The sequence below is a fragment of the Festucalex cinctus genome, chromosome 7 (genome assembly GCF_051991245.1).
Source record: "Festucalex cinctus isolate MCC-2025b chromosome 7, RoL_Fcin_1.0, whole genome shotgun sequence".
NCBI lineage: Eukaryota > Metazoa > Chordata > Actinopteri > Syngnathiformes > Syngnathidae > Festucalex > Festucalex cinctus.
This window is the reverse complement of record NC_135417.1, coordinates 187,109-204,356: the sequence shown is the minus strand read 5'-3', so window position 1 is coordinate 204,356 and position 17,248 is coordinate 187,109. Positions and strand designations below refer to the sequence as shown.

The 17,248-nt window shown below is 42.7% G+C and overlaps 1 protein-coding gene across 1 annotated transcript; it reads left to right on the top strand.

Moving 5' to 3' along the window:
* The first annotated feature begins 1,584 nt into the window (after positions 1-1,584).
* Positions 1,585-13,063, top strand: nes (nestin). Its single transcript, XM_077528132.1, has 4 exons — positions 1,585-2,429; positions 3,471-3,595; positions 5,672-5,748; positions 6,376-13,063. Exons 1-4 carry the CDS (start codon positions 1,653-1,655, stop codon positions 11,784-11,786), a joined length of 6,390 nt encoding a protein of 2,129 aa, XP_077384258.1. The 5' UTR covers positions 1,585-1,652; the 3' UTR covers positions 11,787-13,063.
* The last annotated feature ends 4,185 nt before the right edge of the window (positions 13,064-17,248 follow it).

The window sequence follows — 17,248 nt, the reverse complement described above, 5'->3', positions numbered from 1 at the left end:
CGTGAACATAAAATTGGTGCTGAACATAATGCAAGCAAACGTTTTTAGACTTAATGAAACAGCATGTGGCTCAATGACCAACATGAATTTGAATGCCACTTTCCAAGTAACTTAATAATTATTTGTTGAACCATGAAATATATGAGAGAAAATTCTGATTCTTTCTAGAGAACAAGTATTTAAAAAGAAAAAAATCAACTTCCACTTTTGATTTTTGATTTGTGTCATACTTGATATATCCAGTCACAATGTTTTAAATTCATACATTTATAATTGTAAAAAATATAATAATAAACAGACATAAAACATAGTACTAGTTCCAATAATTAGAAAGATTCCCACTATTAATAAGTATAAGTGTCTCTCCTTTCACAATTGGGGCGATGTTGCAAGGTTGCTGGAAAAACCATCAACCGCGTAGGACTGCCCTCTAATGGCTTGCAATGCATGTTTCAGCTCACATACATCAGGGTTTTAATGGGTTAAAAATATTATAATCCTTCCTTTCTTCCTTTAGTCTTTCCTCTGGTCTCTTGAGGTCTCCCTAATCTGTTGGAATTTCAGATGTATCAGGGGTTGGTGAAAGATTCTGGTTTTGTAACTATGTGGGTGGAAGGTGGTGTCTGGTTGGCGTTGGATTTCATTTTGTTTCATCTTTCTTTCTTTTGATCCTTCCTCTGGTCTCCTCACTACTCTGGCGGGACTCTGAAGTATTCGTTTAAGGTGAAGTGTCTGAGATTTTTAATAGGTCTCAGGTGAATTACAGAGCACAAACTGGCACACATGCAAAGAAATTATACGCATGAAATAGAGGGCTCAAAATGCCTTGTATTTAACTCATTTGCTCCCAAAAACGTATGAATACGTTCTATTTTAAATGTTTTAAGTGTCCCAAAGACGTATTTAGACTTTTTTTTTTAATCTTTTTTTTTTTTTATGCTAGTAGAGCATACATAAGGCTTTGATGCAGCCTCTCAACTGCAAAGAACGGTTGAAGAAATAGTAGTTATTACACAAACGACCAGCAGGTGGCAGCAGAGTAAAGGTCACCCAGAACCATGTCGGAAAAAAAAAGCTCAATTACTCACAATCCTAAATAGATTTATGAATGATGATGAAACTTAGCTATATTCTAATGATAATTGCTGCAAAACGGAAATAGAGATATACTTTTTTTCCTGATGAAAGAAGGAACTTTAATCTTTTCTTTTGGTAGGTTCAATGTTAACAACTGCAATAGAACACAATATTCTGTGGGCCTTGCCAAATCAGTCAAAATCCAGTAAAACATCTGCTTCGGGGTTGCTTCAGTGAAAATGTCTGGGAGTGAATGAGTTCTAAAATGATGCGTTTGACTTGATAGGGTTAAATTGAAGTGTCTGGAATTGCTGCAGGCCCAATGAGAGCCATAAGAAGCTCTTCTCCATCATAGCAGTGAAAGAGTTAACATGAGAGATGACTTCAGCGCCTCCATCTCCCCACCAACCCACCATCCAAAGCCCCCCTCTGTCCACTCCCTTTCATCCTCCAGTCTCCTCCCTCCACACACACACACCCTCCTCCTCTTCCTCCTTCAATAGCTCCCACGGCCTCACAGCAGCCTCACTTGTCAGGTCCACTCTGAGCTTCCACTTACTTGCATCCGTCCCACAATGGAGCTGCATATGGCCCATGAGAAGCACCAGATGCTGGACCTCAACCGTCGCCTGGAGAGCTACCTGGGCCGGGTCAAGCTCCTGGAGGAGGAGAACACGCTGCTGGCCCAAGAGATCCAAGCTCTGCGGCACGGCCAACGAGGCGCCCCCGCGAGGGAGAAGAGCTTGAAGGAAGATCTCCGTCGGGCCAGAGAGGAGCTGGACCAGGTGTGGAGGGAGCGGGTCTACGCCCAGATGGATGTCTGCAAATTGAGCGAGGAGATCCAGATGGTAGAGCGACACCGGCAGGAGGAGGCCCGGGCCCAAGCGGAGGTCAAGGCTATGATGCAGGTGAGCAAGAAGGAGCTGGAGGAGGAGCACGGGGCTCACAGGTGGCTCGGGGAACGAATCCGCCAGATGGAGGAGGAAATGGAGCACCTGGTTCGGAACCACGAGGCGGAGGTGGCCCGCTTGGAGACCGCGCTGAGACATTCGGCGCCGCGCGCCGCCCCGACTCTGGACCTCCTTCAGCTGGAGCAGGAGCTCAGCCAGCAGGCCTCCAGGGCATGGCAGGAGACGGCGGAAAACTACCAGGCGCAGTTAGACCAAATGGAAGCGGGCCTGAGGGAGACCGCAGCCCATTTGGATCAGACGGAGTGCCACAAGAACGAGTACCAGGCCCAATTGAGGGGCCTGGAGAGAGAGAGGATCTCCGAAGGGGATGTTAGGAGGCAGCTGGAGGAGACGGCAGAGCGGCAGAGGGAAGAACACAGACAGCACATAAACACACTTCAGGTGAAGCAACCACTGTCATCTACATTACGTAAAAGGGAGTATTTGCAAAAGATAAAGTTTTGTATTGGATCCAGGGTTATTATAGTTTTGGAATTTTTCATTTTAGTTATTTTTTATTTCGTTTTGAGGGTTGTTGTTTTTTTTTTTCAATTTAGTTGGTTTTAATTAGTTTGCAAGGTGGTTTTGTTTGTTTTTATTAGTTTTAATTATTTAATAAATGCTTAGTTTTAGTTTTGTTTTAGTATTAGTTTGTTTTGTTTGTTTTTTACAAAAAAAATGTGTATTACTTGTGCATAATATTCAAAAACCACCAGGTGAGCGATGTCATCTGAAGGTGCTTTTCTATTGGCTGCTGCAAGATGATGTCAGTTCCATGTGACACATTCTCAATCGTCCTTTTTCCGGTTAATATCAAAATAAATCTACTTAAAATCACATCTAAAATCCTCCTCAAAGGCTCAAGCATTAAATTAATTACCAAAGATGGCATTTTGTGATAATTATAAAATGTAGTTTCAGTTAGTTTTCGGTTTTTAAAAAGCATTTTCGTTTTTATTTTATTTCGTTAACAAAGTTGTTTTTTCATTTTAGTTTTTCCGTGAGTTTTAGTTATCTAAAATAACCTCGATTGGATCTCATTCGGATTAAAGCGTACAACTGTACAATTTACAGTCATTCATTGCAATGCAAGTGACCCGACTTTAAGACAGTTTCATAACTTTCACAGTTCAAGTTTAGTATCAAAGTCATTAAGCTCACAGGACTTCCTTGAGTGTGTTTGAATACTGTACCAAAAAAATGGACCCGTATACGATCAGCTGCTTTTTCTATACTTCCTGTGTGAAGTGGGCAGAGTGTCCGTCCTATTGTGAGGATTCGTGAGTCATTCCCAGCTGTCGTCTTCCTCTTCAGGAAGCCCAACAATCGAATAATGCGCACTGACTCCCGAATGTCTGACAAGTGACCAGCGAGTCATCTAATCGTCAGAATCAGACTTAAGCACTTTTCCCGTCTAACCTTTTGACTTGGTGTCATGAACAGGAACACTGGGAGGTGTTGGAGAAGGACAAGCAGCATCTTGGCCAGCAGCTTGACCACCTGGTGCAGGAGAATCGCGGACTGCTCCAGCAGAAGATGTCGCTGGGCTTGGAGGTGGTCACCTACAGGTAGAAAAAAAATAAATAAATCATCATGGTCAACACAATCAAAAGCCTATTTGGTGGAAAAAGTATAAAGTCAAGACGATTCATTTCAGCTAGCACTTTTCTGTGTAATTTGTGCAACCATATATCATTCAGTTGTTTATTTACTTCCCCTTTAGGGTCACATTAAAAATAAACAAATATGTATCACAAGTACCTGGCATTTGAATAGGGGTGTGTAGACTTTTTATAACCACCGCATTTAACCTTTGATGTACTGGTAACCAGCCAGTCCAAGGTTTGCCCCGTTTCACTTGGTAAAAGTCAACATTTTGACTTTCAACAATGACACAATAAAACATCAACTGTCTCACTTTTAGCAGTGGTGACTTCTTCTTATAATGTGCGCCAGAGGATGTTTGCCTTGTCTCCTGCAATAGATATGACACATGAATCAAGCCCGCCCGTGTGATCAAGTGTGATCGAGTCACTCCAATCCAAACTGGATCTTCTCCAGCCAAACAGCATTCAAGGCTGCAGCTGTTTGGGCTTCAAAGGTCACGTCCTTGAAGCAGCAGCATGAGTTGTCCTGCTGCACTGACCTCAGTCCATTGTGGAGAACGACAGTGAAAAACCCCCCACCCGAGTGCATTGCCACATGATCGAACCCCCCCCCCCCCCACCCCAATCTGTATTGACCCACACTGCTCACACATTTATGAGCTGTGGGATTCTAGAATAACAGCAGGGAAGGAACACATGATATGCAACACCGTCAGCTATCAATCCATTGACATGACTCAATCATTAGACCTTTTACCTCCTTTCAGATCCCGCTAGAGCTGGCACACACCCTCAAAAAAAAATAAAATAAAAAAAAAATAAAAAAAAAAAATAAATAAAATACTACAAAGAGCATTTAAGGACATTCAAAGTGTTGCATGACAAAATAATAATTATATAAACAAGTGATTTTTATTTATTTTTTTGCCTTTTTATTTATGGGAAGAAAATCTGACATCAATTTGTGGCTTGATATCAAATCATCTTCCCTTATTGAGACAAACGCTAATGCCATGAATCAGTTCAAGCCTTCCAAAAAAAAAATTATAGAACAATTACAGAATTAAATACAAGACAAAGTATTCAACACTTTTTGTCACTTTTTTTTTTTTTTTTTTTACACGCCAACTCCTCAGCAATTAACTCATTCACTCCCAACCATTTTCACTGAAGCAACCCCCTTCGCTCCCGGCTGTTTTACTGGATTTTGCAAGGCCCACAGAATATTGTGTTCTATTGCTATAAAAACATGGAACCTACCAAAAGAAAGATTAGAGTCTCTTCTTTCATCAATAATTTTTTTTAATGTTTTTATCTGTTTCCGTTTTGCAGCAATTAGCATTAGAATATGGCAACGTTTCATGAATATTCACATTCCTGGTGAAAAAAAAAACTGACAAAAAGTGCTTGTTGCAACATGATCTCTTATACACTGCTGCCACCTGCTGGCCGTTTTTATTTATTTATTTATTTTTTAATAAGTACCATTGTTTTAAGCCACCTCGTCAAGTCAGACCCTGCATCAAAGTCTTGTGTATGCTCTTGCAAAACAAAAAACAAAACAGCAATGTGTAAATATGTTTTTGGGAGTGAAGGACAAAGTATTAAAAAACGTTTTTACACGTTTTTGGGTTTGAATGAGTTAATATTAGTCGATCTTCACAGAGGCTCTACATCTGTTATAACAAAACTTTCAAGTTGGGTCACTTGTATCTCAAGTCACCACTGTATATGTATTTATTTAATGCCTTTATGAAAATAAAAATACATAATACCACAATTAATTATGTGCACCCTTTTATAGGGGTGGCATGCACTACAATTTGGAAATCCCTTCAAGATATGATCGCTAACTTGTGAATTAGTGCTGCTAATAATATCAGTGGGCAATGTGTGTGTGTGTGTGTGATCAATAGCAGGGGCCTTTCCTTCATTACCATAACAACAACGACTGCACTCTCATGTTTCCTTCCTCCACCCTGGCGAAGGTCCTTGTGTCCGAGCTGAACGTCTTTTAGTATTTTGCTGTGTTTGCAGAGCTCTGCTGGACGGTGAAAGCCTGCGTCGAGACGATGTCGGCCTTCTGAACGTGTCCAGAAACATGGCACGGAAAGGTACAAATGCCAGAATGTGAATGACTCCATGATGGTGTTTTCAGAAAATTAACACTGAACAACAACACAAACTTACGCGTTATTATTTTTGTATTTTTTTAGTACAACATTTTTTTCTTGTCAGTGCTTGGCTAGGATAAGTCACATAGTTGTCTTTTAGTCCATCGTCCATCTTAACTTCATGATTTGGTACATTTAATTAATTAAAGTGCTCTATTTTGAGAATGAAATCACTGGCCTTACAGCCCCTGATGCAAAACAGTCACTAACATTATATCAGTTTAACTAATAGCCCTTCACGTTGAGCTCCTGCATATATATTCTAATGATTTTATTCAAATTGGGTGGGTGGGAGTGGGGGGGTTGTAATCCAAGAAGCAGCAGAGGACATTTACAAAGCACAAAGCGCCACATGGCCTCTTGGCTTTCCTGTAAGAAAGGAAATGGCGATCAATAGTGTCCATTAGCGTGCGGGCTCCACGTAGGAGGTGGCTTTTAACGATGGTTCCCCTCCGTGGAGCTGAGCCAGAAAGCACGTGGGCCAATTACATCTTCATTGTAAGAAGGTCATATGTTTACGACGGCGGCATCCTTCGTAGTATATTGACTGCATCTTCTGTCTCACAGACATGCCTGGGAAGTCTTTCCGAGGGAATTACCAACTCCCTGTCCACTGTAATACCCTCACGTCAGTCAGGAGACCACCGATACATTCAACGACGCCTTTGAGGAGCAAGCCTGTAACCGTCATCCAAGCTCACAAGGATGAAGAAACAAACACAAGGACGGTCAAACGAGAAAGCCCTTATCCCAAAATACTGCAGAACGGAGCCGTGGAAAAGTTCAGAGCACAGGAAGTGGAAGAGAAAGTGACATACGCAGAGCCTCTATCTTCTCCTGGTGAAGAGCAACATAAGGAACATCCTGGTGAAGGTGGAGAAGAGGAATATGGTGATAAAAGTGAGGACAACGCATCTGTCGGCCTTCAGCTCCAGTCAGGTACTCCAGTCAGTGAAGGGCTAGGGTCAAGGATCATAGAGGAAAAGAATGAGATCAGTCGCCACCAATCAAGCAACCAGCAAGCAAAATCAGAACTTGTGGGAATGACAGAGGAGACCTTCAGTTCCACAACTGGATACAAGCAAAAACAGTCACCACTTGTTCCAGTAGAGGAAAAAGCAACTGTTGACTTTGAACTCCAGTCAGTTGCTCCACCACTCACTAAGGAGATCAGTCAGCAACAATCAAGCACCCAGGAACAGACACTGGACATTCTAGGAATAACAGAAGGGAGCATCAGTTCCTCACCTGGATGGAAACAGGAACAGTTGCCTGGTGTTCTTGTGGAGGAAAAAGCAGCTTGCGGCTTCAAGCTCCAGCCAGGAGCTCCACCACTCACGAAAGAAATCCCTGAGCACCAATCAAACACCCAGAAATCAAAAACACAAAATCTGGCAATGACAGAGGAGACGTTCACTTCTTCTGCAAGTATTCCGGTTGAGGCATGCATGGTGGTAGAGGAGCAGGAGCAAACGTCAAGTTCTGGATCGGATGCATTACTGGAACCCACCCTGGAATCCAGGACCAGCAGTCTGTCTTCCCAAGGTGAGTTCAACCCAGTGGATGTGACTGAAATCAGGCAGGAAATAAGCGACTCCACCTTGGGAACGACTGTGACAGAAGCAGTGGACCTGTTGTATCCTGATGGAGAAGAGATGGACACATGGGACAGCGTGATAGAAAAGAAGATTCATGTTGAGTCAAATGAACCAAAACCAGAAGTGGAAAGGCAATATGCAGAACCAGAGGAAGACATCTCAACAAGAAGGTCTGAGCCAAGTCGAGAAGAAATGATGATGCAAGAAGAAGTGATTGGGCTTCAACGTCAAGAAGGTTCACCACATTCCGATGATGAAAACATAAACGAAGAGGACGATGATTCCCAAAATGTCTCAGTGTCATGGCGAACGGAGTTAGAGAGTGACAGCTATGCTCAAGAGAACACACTGGCTGACATGCGTCCACTCATCCGGTACACCAGCGATGACACGGATGCCAACACACAAGCGTCACACGTGGATGAGAGTGAGTCCAGCGATGCTGAGCAAGACAGAAAGACCGGAGAAGAGGGTGGACCTGCATGGAGCGAAAGCAAGGCCAAGAACTTTGGAACCATGGAGGATCTTTGCGAGGAAGTAGATGAAGAGGTGGTAGAATATGACCTAGAATATTCGCAGGAAACTTCAGGACTGGAAAAAACAACCTCAAAAGTCAGTGAGGATCATTTAAATGAAGAAGTACCTGCGTATGTAGTTGATGTGGATCTTGAGACAAACCGACTTGTGGAACAGGAATTGGAGAACCTCTCCACAGACAGCTACGCTTCCCACTTTGCTCAAGAGGTGACCAATGAGAGCCAAGTGGTGCTTCCCGAGGAAGAAAAGGAGGTTCATGGAAAAATGTCGATGAATCAAGAAGTCATTGCAGAATCTGACCTCCAAGTCACACGCAGCCTGGACCTTGGGTATTCCATGCAGCCCCAGCCATGGCAGGAAGCGGTAGAGAAGGAGGTCCAGGATGGAATGATGACAAAGGAACAAGAATTAATCACAGAATCTGATGTCCTAATGGAAAGCAAGCTGGACCTTAGGGATTCGGTGCAGCCTCAGATGTTTCAGGAAGTGGAAGATGAAGAATCCCAGGATAGAATGATAAATATGGAAGAAGTCGTCCCAGAATCTGCAAACCTAGTGGAAAATGACCAGGTCCCTCAGGATTCCGTGCAGACTCAGTTGGATTTTGTGGATGATGTCGCCAAGGAAAAAGTGGAAGAGAAGGAGGTCCATGATCGAATAACGCCCATTGAACAAGAAGTCATTATGGAACCCGATGTCCAAGTGGAATGTAACCAGGACCTCGGGGATTCTGTGCAGCCTCAGCTGGACTTTGTGGATGATGAAGCCAAGGAGAAAGTGGATGAGAGGGAGGTTCCGGATCAAACAATGACCATGGAACAAGAAGTCAACATAGAATCTGAAATCCAAGCGGAACATGACCAGGTCCTTAGGGATTCCGTGCAGCCTCAGTTGGACTCTCTGGAAGATGATGAAGCCAAGGAAAAGGTGGAAGAGAGGGAGGTCCATGATCAAATAATGACCATAGAAAAAGAAGTCAGCATGGAACCTGACGTCCAAGTGGAATGTAACCAGGACCTCGGTGATTTCATGCAGCCTCAGTTGGACTCTCTGGATGATGTTGAAGTCAAGGAAAATGTGGAAGAGAAGGATATCCATGATCAAACTATGACCATGGAACAAGAAGTCAACATAGAATCTGAAATCCAAGCGGAACATGACCAGGTCCTTAGGGATTCCATGCAGCCTCAGTTGGACTCTCTGGAAGATGATGAAGCCAAGGAAAATGTGGACGAGAGGGAGGTCCATGATCAAATAATGACCATAGAAAAAGAAGTCAGCATGGAACCTGACGTCCAAGTGGAATGTAACCAGGACCTCGGTGATTTCATGCAGCCTCAGTTGGACTCTTTGGATGATGTTGAAGTCAAGGAAAAGGTGGAAGAGAAGGATATCCATGATCAAACTATGACCATGGAACAAGAAGTCAACATAGAATCTGAAATCCAAGTGGAACATGACCAGGTCCTTAGGGATTCCGTGCAGCCTCAGTTGGACTCTCTGGAAGATGATGAAGCCAAGGAAAAGGTGGAAGTGAGGGAGGTCCATGATCGAATAATAACCATGGAAGAAGAAGTCATCATGGAATCTGATGTCCAAGTGGAACGTAACCAGGACCTCAGTGATTTCATGCAGCTTCAGTTGGACTCTCGGGATGATGAAGCCAAGGAGAAGGTGGAAGAGAGGGAGGTCCATGATCAAATAATGACCATGGAGCAGGAAGTCATCATGGAATCTGACGTCCAAGTGGAATGTGACCAGGTCCTTAGAGATTCTGTGCAGCTTCAGTTGGACTCTCTGGATGATGATGCCATGGAAAAGGTGGAAGTGCGGGAGGTTTGTGATCAAACAATGACTATGGGACAAGAAGTCATCATGGAATCTCGTGTTCAAATGGAACGTAACCAGGACCTCAGGGATTTGGCCCCACCTCAGTTGGACACTATTGGTGATGAGGAGAATGTCCAGGATGAAATAATGACCATGGAAGAAGAAGAAGATGACAAAGGCAACTTGCCATCTTGCATGGATCCTGGTGTCCAGGTAGAAGACAATCTCGACTTCGAGGACTCAGTCCTCCCTCAGTTGGCCCATGTGGATGATGACGGCAAAAAAGAGATGGAAGAGGAGATCCAGAATAGAATGTTGAAAGAAGAGGAGGCACAGAAAGTGTATCAGCTGTCTTGCACAGAATCTGATGTCAACGTGGAAAGCAATCTAGACTTGGTACCACCTCAGTCAGACTCTCCGCGTAATGACTCAGTGGAAGAAACGGGAGCGGAAGATGTCCAAGATGGAATGATGGCCAGAGAACAAGAAGAGCCTGACAAAGTGAGTTTGCAAGCCTCCATGGATTCTGATGTTCAAGCAGAAGACAATCTAGACCTCAGGGATTTCGTTCTGTCTCAGTTGGACTCCCCGGATGACTATGTGAAGGAAGAGGTCCAGGATGAAATATTTAAAAACGAAGAAGCACGGAAGGTGTACCTGCTGTCTTGCACGGAATCTGAAGTCCAAGTGGAATGCAATCTGAACTTCGTGCAGCCTCAGGTGGGCTCTCCAGATGATTGCGAGAAAGTCCAGGATAAAAGAATGAGCATGGTACAAGAAGAGGCCAACAATGTGAATGTGCCATCCTGCATGGATCCCGATGTCCAAGTAGAAGACAATCTGGACCTCAAGTATTTCGTCCAGCCTCAACTGGACTCTCTAGATGACTACTTGGAGGAGGGCCAAGATGTAACTTTGAAACAAGAAGATACCGCCAAGGTAAATGTACCAATCCACATAGATCCTGACCTCCAAAATGAAGACAGTCTTGGTCTCAGGGATTTCGTCAAACCTCAGTTAGACTCTCCAGACAACAAAGAAACAATAGATGAAGGGGTTAAAGATGCCTCTGAAGATTCAGAGGAAAGGGAAGATGAGTTCAATGTTTCCATGGTGACGCATGCTGAAGAAACTTTTAGCGAGTTCCTCAGTGGGCCCAACATAGAAGATGAAGAAGAAGAGCGTCTGCATAAGACAAAATGTGAATCTCAAAACCAAGAAGATCTCCTCCAACCATATACCTCCTCCGTGGTAGAACATGCTGCCGCCCATATAACAGATGAATTGAACATCCTGGAGAACACAAGCAAATATGTTGATTGTAATTATCCAAAAGATGAGGAAGGATCTGGCGTGAGTCATCTTCTTGAGGAAGTAGGTGATGGCGAGGGTGCTGCCACGTTTGACAAGAAACCCATTGAGAGCCCCCCCGAGACTGCACCTGAGGAATCCGACATCTTTTCCGTGAAGGGCTCCTCGTCGGAATTCCACAAAACCAACAGCAAAGGCAAGCGGAACCTCTGGGCTGCAAATCTGGCAGACAAAGGGAATGTCCTGGAGAACGCCAGCGAGGACGTTGACATCAGAGATCCAAAAGATGAAGAACAATGTGTTGTGAGTCATCTTCATGAGGAAGAAGGAGATGGCGAGGGTGCGCCCACATTTGATGAGAAACCCGTTGAGATCTCCCCAGAGACTGCACCTGAAGACTCCGTCATCTTTGACGTGAAAGACTCCTTGTCAGAATTCCACAAGACCAATGGCAAGGACAAGCGGGACTTCTGGACTTCGTCCTTGGAAGTGGATGCCGCTGACGGATCAGACGACATCTCCGTGGTAATGTCTGGGATTCGTGACGTGGAGTTTGGTGGCGAACTGGAATGGCGGAAGGCGGTCAATGGGAGTTCTGCCCATGGATGCGCCGCTAAGAAGGAGGAGCATGCTAAGGATGTGTCAGTGCACTCTGAGGAATCGGAAGTTGAGGGAGATCCCTGGTCATCTGGGGATGAATAATCCACATGAACTCGGGTGTTTTTAAAAATGTAGCATTCTAGTTTTTGTGAAATGTTATCACATTTGTCTAGATCTCCTGCCCGCCCAACAAGTTTGAGGTCAAAAAACATGTTGTTGCCTTAATACTTCTGAAAATGTGTTTGTGAGTGATACTTGACTTTTGGATTGTCACAATTTAACCTACCGGTAATTTACATAATACCACCCCATCACAGTGAAATCAGTGAACCCCTGCTATTCCAAATTTAGAGTCAAGTGCCTTCACTATAGTACCATGTCGTCCTACAACTTATTGGGCAACATTTACTGTAGGTCTACAGGAAGAGATGCTGTGTAATTAACAACAAGAAAAAGAGGCAGAGAAGGTTGATATATTGTGGATGATTATCAATAATGGATGTTCCCACAGAGAAGAGATGATATATGGCTGTGAGAATTGATGTCTACTTTCTTTGTATGTGTTGCTGCTGTGCGTGTGTTAAAATAGCAGTTGGTAGAAAGTTTACAACTACAGCGACATATATGGTCATTTCTGTTAGCCCTTTATGGTGTTTCACATTTTGTGTTAGCATTAAGCTAGCATACTCTCATTAAATGAATTTATGGTTTGGTTTAACATTTGTGTGTTTATATATATATATGCTTGATTCAGTTTTGTTTAATTTATTAGTTTTATAGTGAATTTCGCCTGAGAGTGACAAGCAGCTTGAAGCAGGCATGATTTGAGTCTTATTTAAAGAACTGTGCGAGTGAGAAAGTCTTTATAAAAAACGGTTCCATTATCGTGGGTGGGTCTGGAAGGTAATCCTTCCAAATTGCTGCAATAAACGTGGGTTCACTGTATTGAAGATCAAAGAATTCAGGATGGAGGCTTACAGTTAGTGGTTATAGCGCCACCTGTTGTTTGTGAATGAGTTTCATGCATAAAATGAACATTTTTAAAAACACCCGCATCGCCAGTACTGCCACCAATGTGCCAATTTGATTTTATGAGTCCAAGTTGTTTGTTAAATGTTTCCCACATCCGCTGTGTACTTCGTGCTAATCTTAGCCTTTCAAGCCCCTGAGTGAAAGGTGAACAATTGATCAGCTCCATTGATCCAATTGAACTGGTCACGTTTCACTTCCTGGTGGTGATCAATAGGAGCAGATTGCATTAATAACTCATTGATTGTCATGTAACAAAAATCTCATGCAGACGAGAAATGTTTTTCTGACCATAAATCTGTCTGTTTTGTTTTTTTCTTTGCTTGAGTGATTAATTATCTGATTGAACTGTTTAGTCAGAAGTACATTTAAATCAATAAATTTGATGACAAGATACCCTGTGTGTTCTTTTGTTATTTTGGACCAGATTAACCCAATTTTGAAAAACTACATCCAGGAGGCTAAAATCTACCAAAAAAAGAGCAAACAATTCATGACCTTGCCTGTTTGACTTCCTACCTCCCCCCAAAACCTAAAGACCACAATCACTCCCACCTCCTCTTCACTGTCATTCATCATCAGGCCAGCAAACAATGGCAGCTCTCCTCATTGCCTACATGTACCCAATAACAGGAAGGAAAAGGCACAGTGAATGAGTGAGTGACTTCTCCCTTCAATTTAACAATGTTTATTTATGTTTTTATTGTCATCCTTTCTATGTAACATTTAGGTACTATTCAACTTAATTTACCTTAAACATTATTTAATAATAAATATTTATGCCCTGTGTTTGCCTATAATCAGGTCAATTTATGGCGGAATATATAAATGGAAACAAAGTCGAAGAATACTTGCAGAGTTGTTAAAATCCTGCCTAGATACATTTGCCGCTCCTGAAAACCAAAAACAAAGAGCAATGTTAAAACTTACATTCATTCAATTATAAAAATAGCACACAGTAACTTTAAAAGTGATGCTACATGCTAACATAGCGACCATGGGGGAAAAAAAATGTCTGCCTTCACTAACTCAACCACACTTTTTACTCCATTGTGTTTGTTTTTAGCGCTGGCATAATACTAGCATTAGTCATGCTACCGGTTTTTTTACTCACAAAGAAAGTTAGGGTTAGATTCATCCTAAAATTTCACCCCAAAGAACAAGATACCCAGCTTTTTGTAAGTAGTGCACGTTGTTACACGCATTAAATGATAAACCTGAAGAGTTAGAAGTCAGAAATAGCCAAACAAGATTGACATTCCGTTCAGGCGTCACGGTTGCTTCCACAGAGACACTTGAAGTTGCAGTGAGTGACCAATTATTTCATCATCGTGCCGAATGGTTTTAAAAATAGGCGAGGTTGCGCGGCGGCCTGCAATCAGTGTTTTGTTTGTGTTGGTGACAACTGCACATGGCTATGCTGAGCCTCCGCAATGTTTATCCTCCATGTCAAGCGCTTCACTTCAACACTTGCTTTAATGCTTATCAGCCTATGTATTAATTACAGCTGTTCTCCATTACATCAAAGACATGATTATGAATATTGTGTATTGTTGTTTTAGGTAAGATTATGCAGTATGTATCAGACATAGCATCACCCATCTTTCCCGGCTTCCTAGTTCTGATTCATGCTCATTTGAGTGATTTCCCTAGTTGGTCAAAGTAGCAACCTTTGAATTCTGTCAACCAAAATGTTCTTCCTGCTCAATTTCAGACATCAGACTTCTTCGTGTCTCCAGTTGTGTTGATCAGTCAAACTGTGGCTAATTGTTGTGTAACATTTTAAGGTACGTTACTTTTGTGGGGTTGTGTACATATTTACAGCAGGAAACACATGCTTTGGAGCATGTAGCCCGTTGCCCCAAACACGATGGTGGCTGACGGCGTGAGAGGAAGAAGGCTCGTCGTCTGTGATTGAGTGGGCGAGGCTTTCGCCTAATCACATAACTATGTGTGTGTCAGTGTATGTCAGTGTGTGTGGCAGCAGATGCCCACTGTCATCTAATCAGTATGTGGAAATTGAATTAGCAAGATCGTAGACAGAGGACCGCGCCCACACACACACACACACACACACACACATTCTTTCAACCATAGATACACATACTAGACTTATACAAACATGTATGCACACTATTACACACAAAAACGAATTACTCATGATATAGGTCAATTTTTAAGCATGCTCATGCTAAAAGCAGATAGATGTGAATGTTCTCATGCCAATGATTACATTGAAATAAATTTCAAGACAAAACTGTTGTCTGGGTGTGACGTCAGGCAGCTGACAGGAACAGATGACACCCACCAACTACAACCAACCTCAATGGTGCCGAGTGAATGGTAACTGGAGTGCATTTAGAGCATACACCTTCAGTCACTGGCCAAATGCTTCTAAAAAAAACAAACAAACAAAAAAACAACGCAGTGAAGCGCAATACTTTGTTATTCACAAGTTTTACTTCTTTCTGTCCCCTTTCATTTCTGTTTTTAAAGAGTGAATAAGAGAGATTTGAATTGAATTGAAATTGAATGGAATTCTTCTGACCACTATTTACTGTATATAATACAAATGACAGTGAAAACATTTATTTATTTATTTATTTATTTATACTGAAGTAAATTACAATCCAAGATTTTCATTGAAGTATCGACTTGTATCGTACTGTTAATTTTTTATTTATTTTTTACCTCAGTTTTTCTGTACTTCTAATCAATTACACAGTGTGAGTAAGTTTTCAACTTCTGGTTTGGATCATTAGCATTAATATATATTTTCATTTCATGTCGCCACTACAGGCTCGTGATGTCACCGATAATAAAAACATGGTCCGCTCATGCTTCAACCGTCATTAAACGCCGCCATCTGGTGGTGAACAGCAGTACAACGCCGACAATATTTAATCATTAAAAGTTCTAAAATTTTCTCAAAAACGGTATCTCAGAAAATATTTTGATCTTGATTAAATATATTTAATTGTACATGACAAATTGTCATTTATTTATTATGCACAGCGCTTTCATAATTTAACATTGGTCATTCATAACTAAATAAATTGTAAATATTTAAAGCTGCCTATGGCTTTACTTATCGGAACTTCAATATAAATATTTCGGAACCAATTAATGTTAGATATTTTTTATGTTAAGAAAAATAAGTTTATAGTCTAGTGATTCCACGCGAAGTTATTATTATAGCTTAAAGTGAGAGAAACTGAGTCACGCAATCTGTGGATCCACTCTACTGTTTCATGAGAGTCGACTTGTCTTCTTGGAAATGTGAAAACGTTTCCGATAAGTCGGCTATAGTTATACCAGCTATTTTTTCCCGTTTTTTGTTGTTGTTGTTTTTTTAGGTGGGTGGGCTGGTGAATCGAAATATAAAATTATTAACCGAGTTCCTTCTTTTCAGACATTTAATTTTACCTATTGAAATATCCATCCATCCATTTTCTTGACCGCTTATTCCTCACAAGGGTCGCGGGGGCTGCTGGCGCCTATCTCAGCCGGCCTCTGCCTCTGCCTCTGCCTCTGGGCAGTAGGCAGGGGACATCCCGGACCGGTTGCCAACCAATCGCAGGGCACACAGAGACGAACAACCATCCACACTTACAAGCACACCTAGGGACAATTCGGAGCGCCCAATTAACCTACCATGCATGTCTTTGGAATGTGGGAGGAGACCGGAGTACCCGGAGAAGACCCACGCGGGCACGGGGAGAACATGCAAAGTCCACCCAGGAAGGTCCGAGCCTGGACTCGAACCGGAGACCTCAGAACTGGGAAGCGGACGTGCTAACCAGTCAACTACCGTGCCGCCTCTATTGAAATATATTAAAATAATTAAAATGTAGTTCGACAAATGATACTGTCCCAATTCTTACTCTAACTAGAAATAACATGTAAGTAACCTTCCATCCATCCATTTTCTTGACCGCTTATTCCTCACAAGGGTCGCGGGGACTGCTGGCGCCTATCTCAGCTGGCTCTGGGCAGTAGGCGGGGGACACCCTGGACTGGTTGCCAACCAATCGCAGGGCACACAGAGACGAACAACCATCCACACTCACACGCACACCTAGGGACAATTCGGAGCGCCCAATTAACCTGCCATGCATGTCTTTTGGAATGTGGGAGGAGACCGGAGTACCCGGAGAAGACCCACGCGGGCACGGGGAGAACATGCAAACTCCACCCAGGAAGGTCCGAGCCTGGACTCGAACCGGAGACCTCAGAACTGGGAAGCGGACGTGCTAACCACTAGACTACCGTGCCGCCCTGTAAGTAACCTGCTATTATTTATTATTATTTCCCCATCTCACTCACCCACCCTCGCCCGCCGACATGAACCATGAACGCCTCATGTTTTGCTTGCCTTCCTCATTGCCCCTGCGCCGACTGTATTCCTTGAAACTTGCTTGTTTTGACGTAAAAAGCGAAAACGAAAGCGATGACGACAAGGAACGTTATTCTTGTACGATTTACATCAACTCCATTATGCTACCGTCTTCTAGCCGCCTCCACGAAAGGTTACC

Coding starts and splice junctions, on each gene's coding strand:
- nes (XM_077528132.1), top strand. CDS start 1,653: ATGGAGCTGCATATGGCCCATGAGAAGCACCAGATGCTGGACCTCAAC. Junction 2,430..3,470: donor AGCACATAAACACACTTCAG/GTGAAGCAACCA, acceptor TGTCATGAACAG/GAACACTGGGAGGTGTTGGA. Junction 3,596..5,671: donor TTGGAGGTGGTCACCTACAG/GTAGAAAAAAAA, acceptor CTGTGTTTGCAG/AGCTCTGCTGGACGGTGAAA.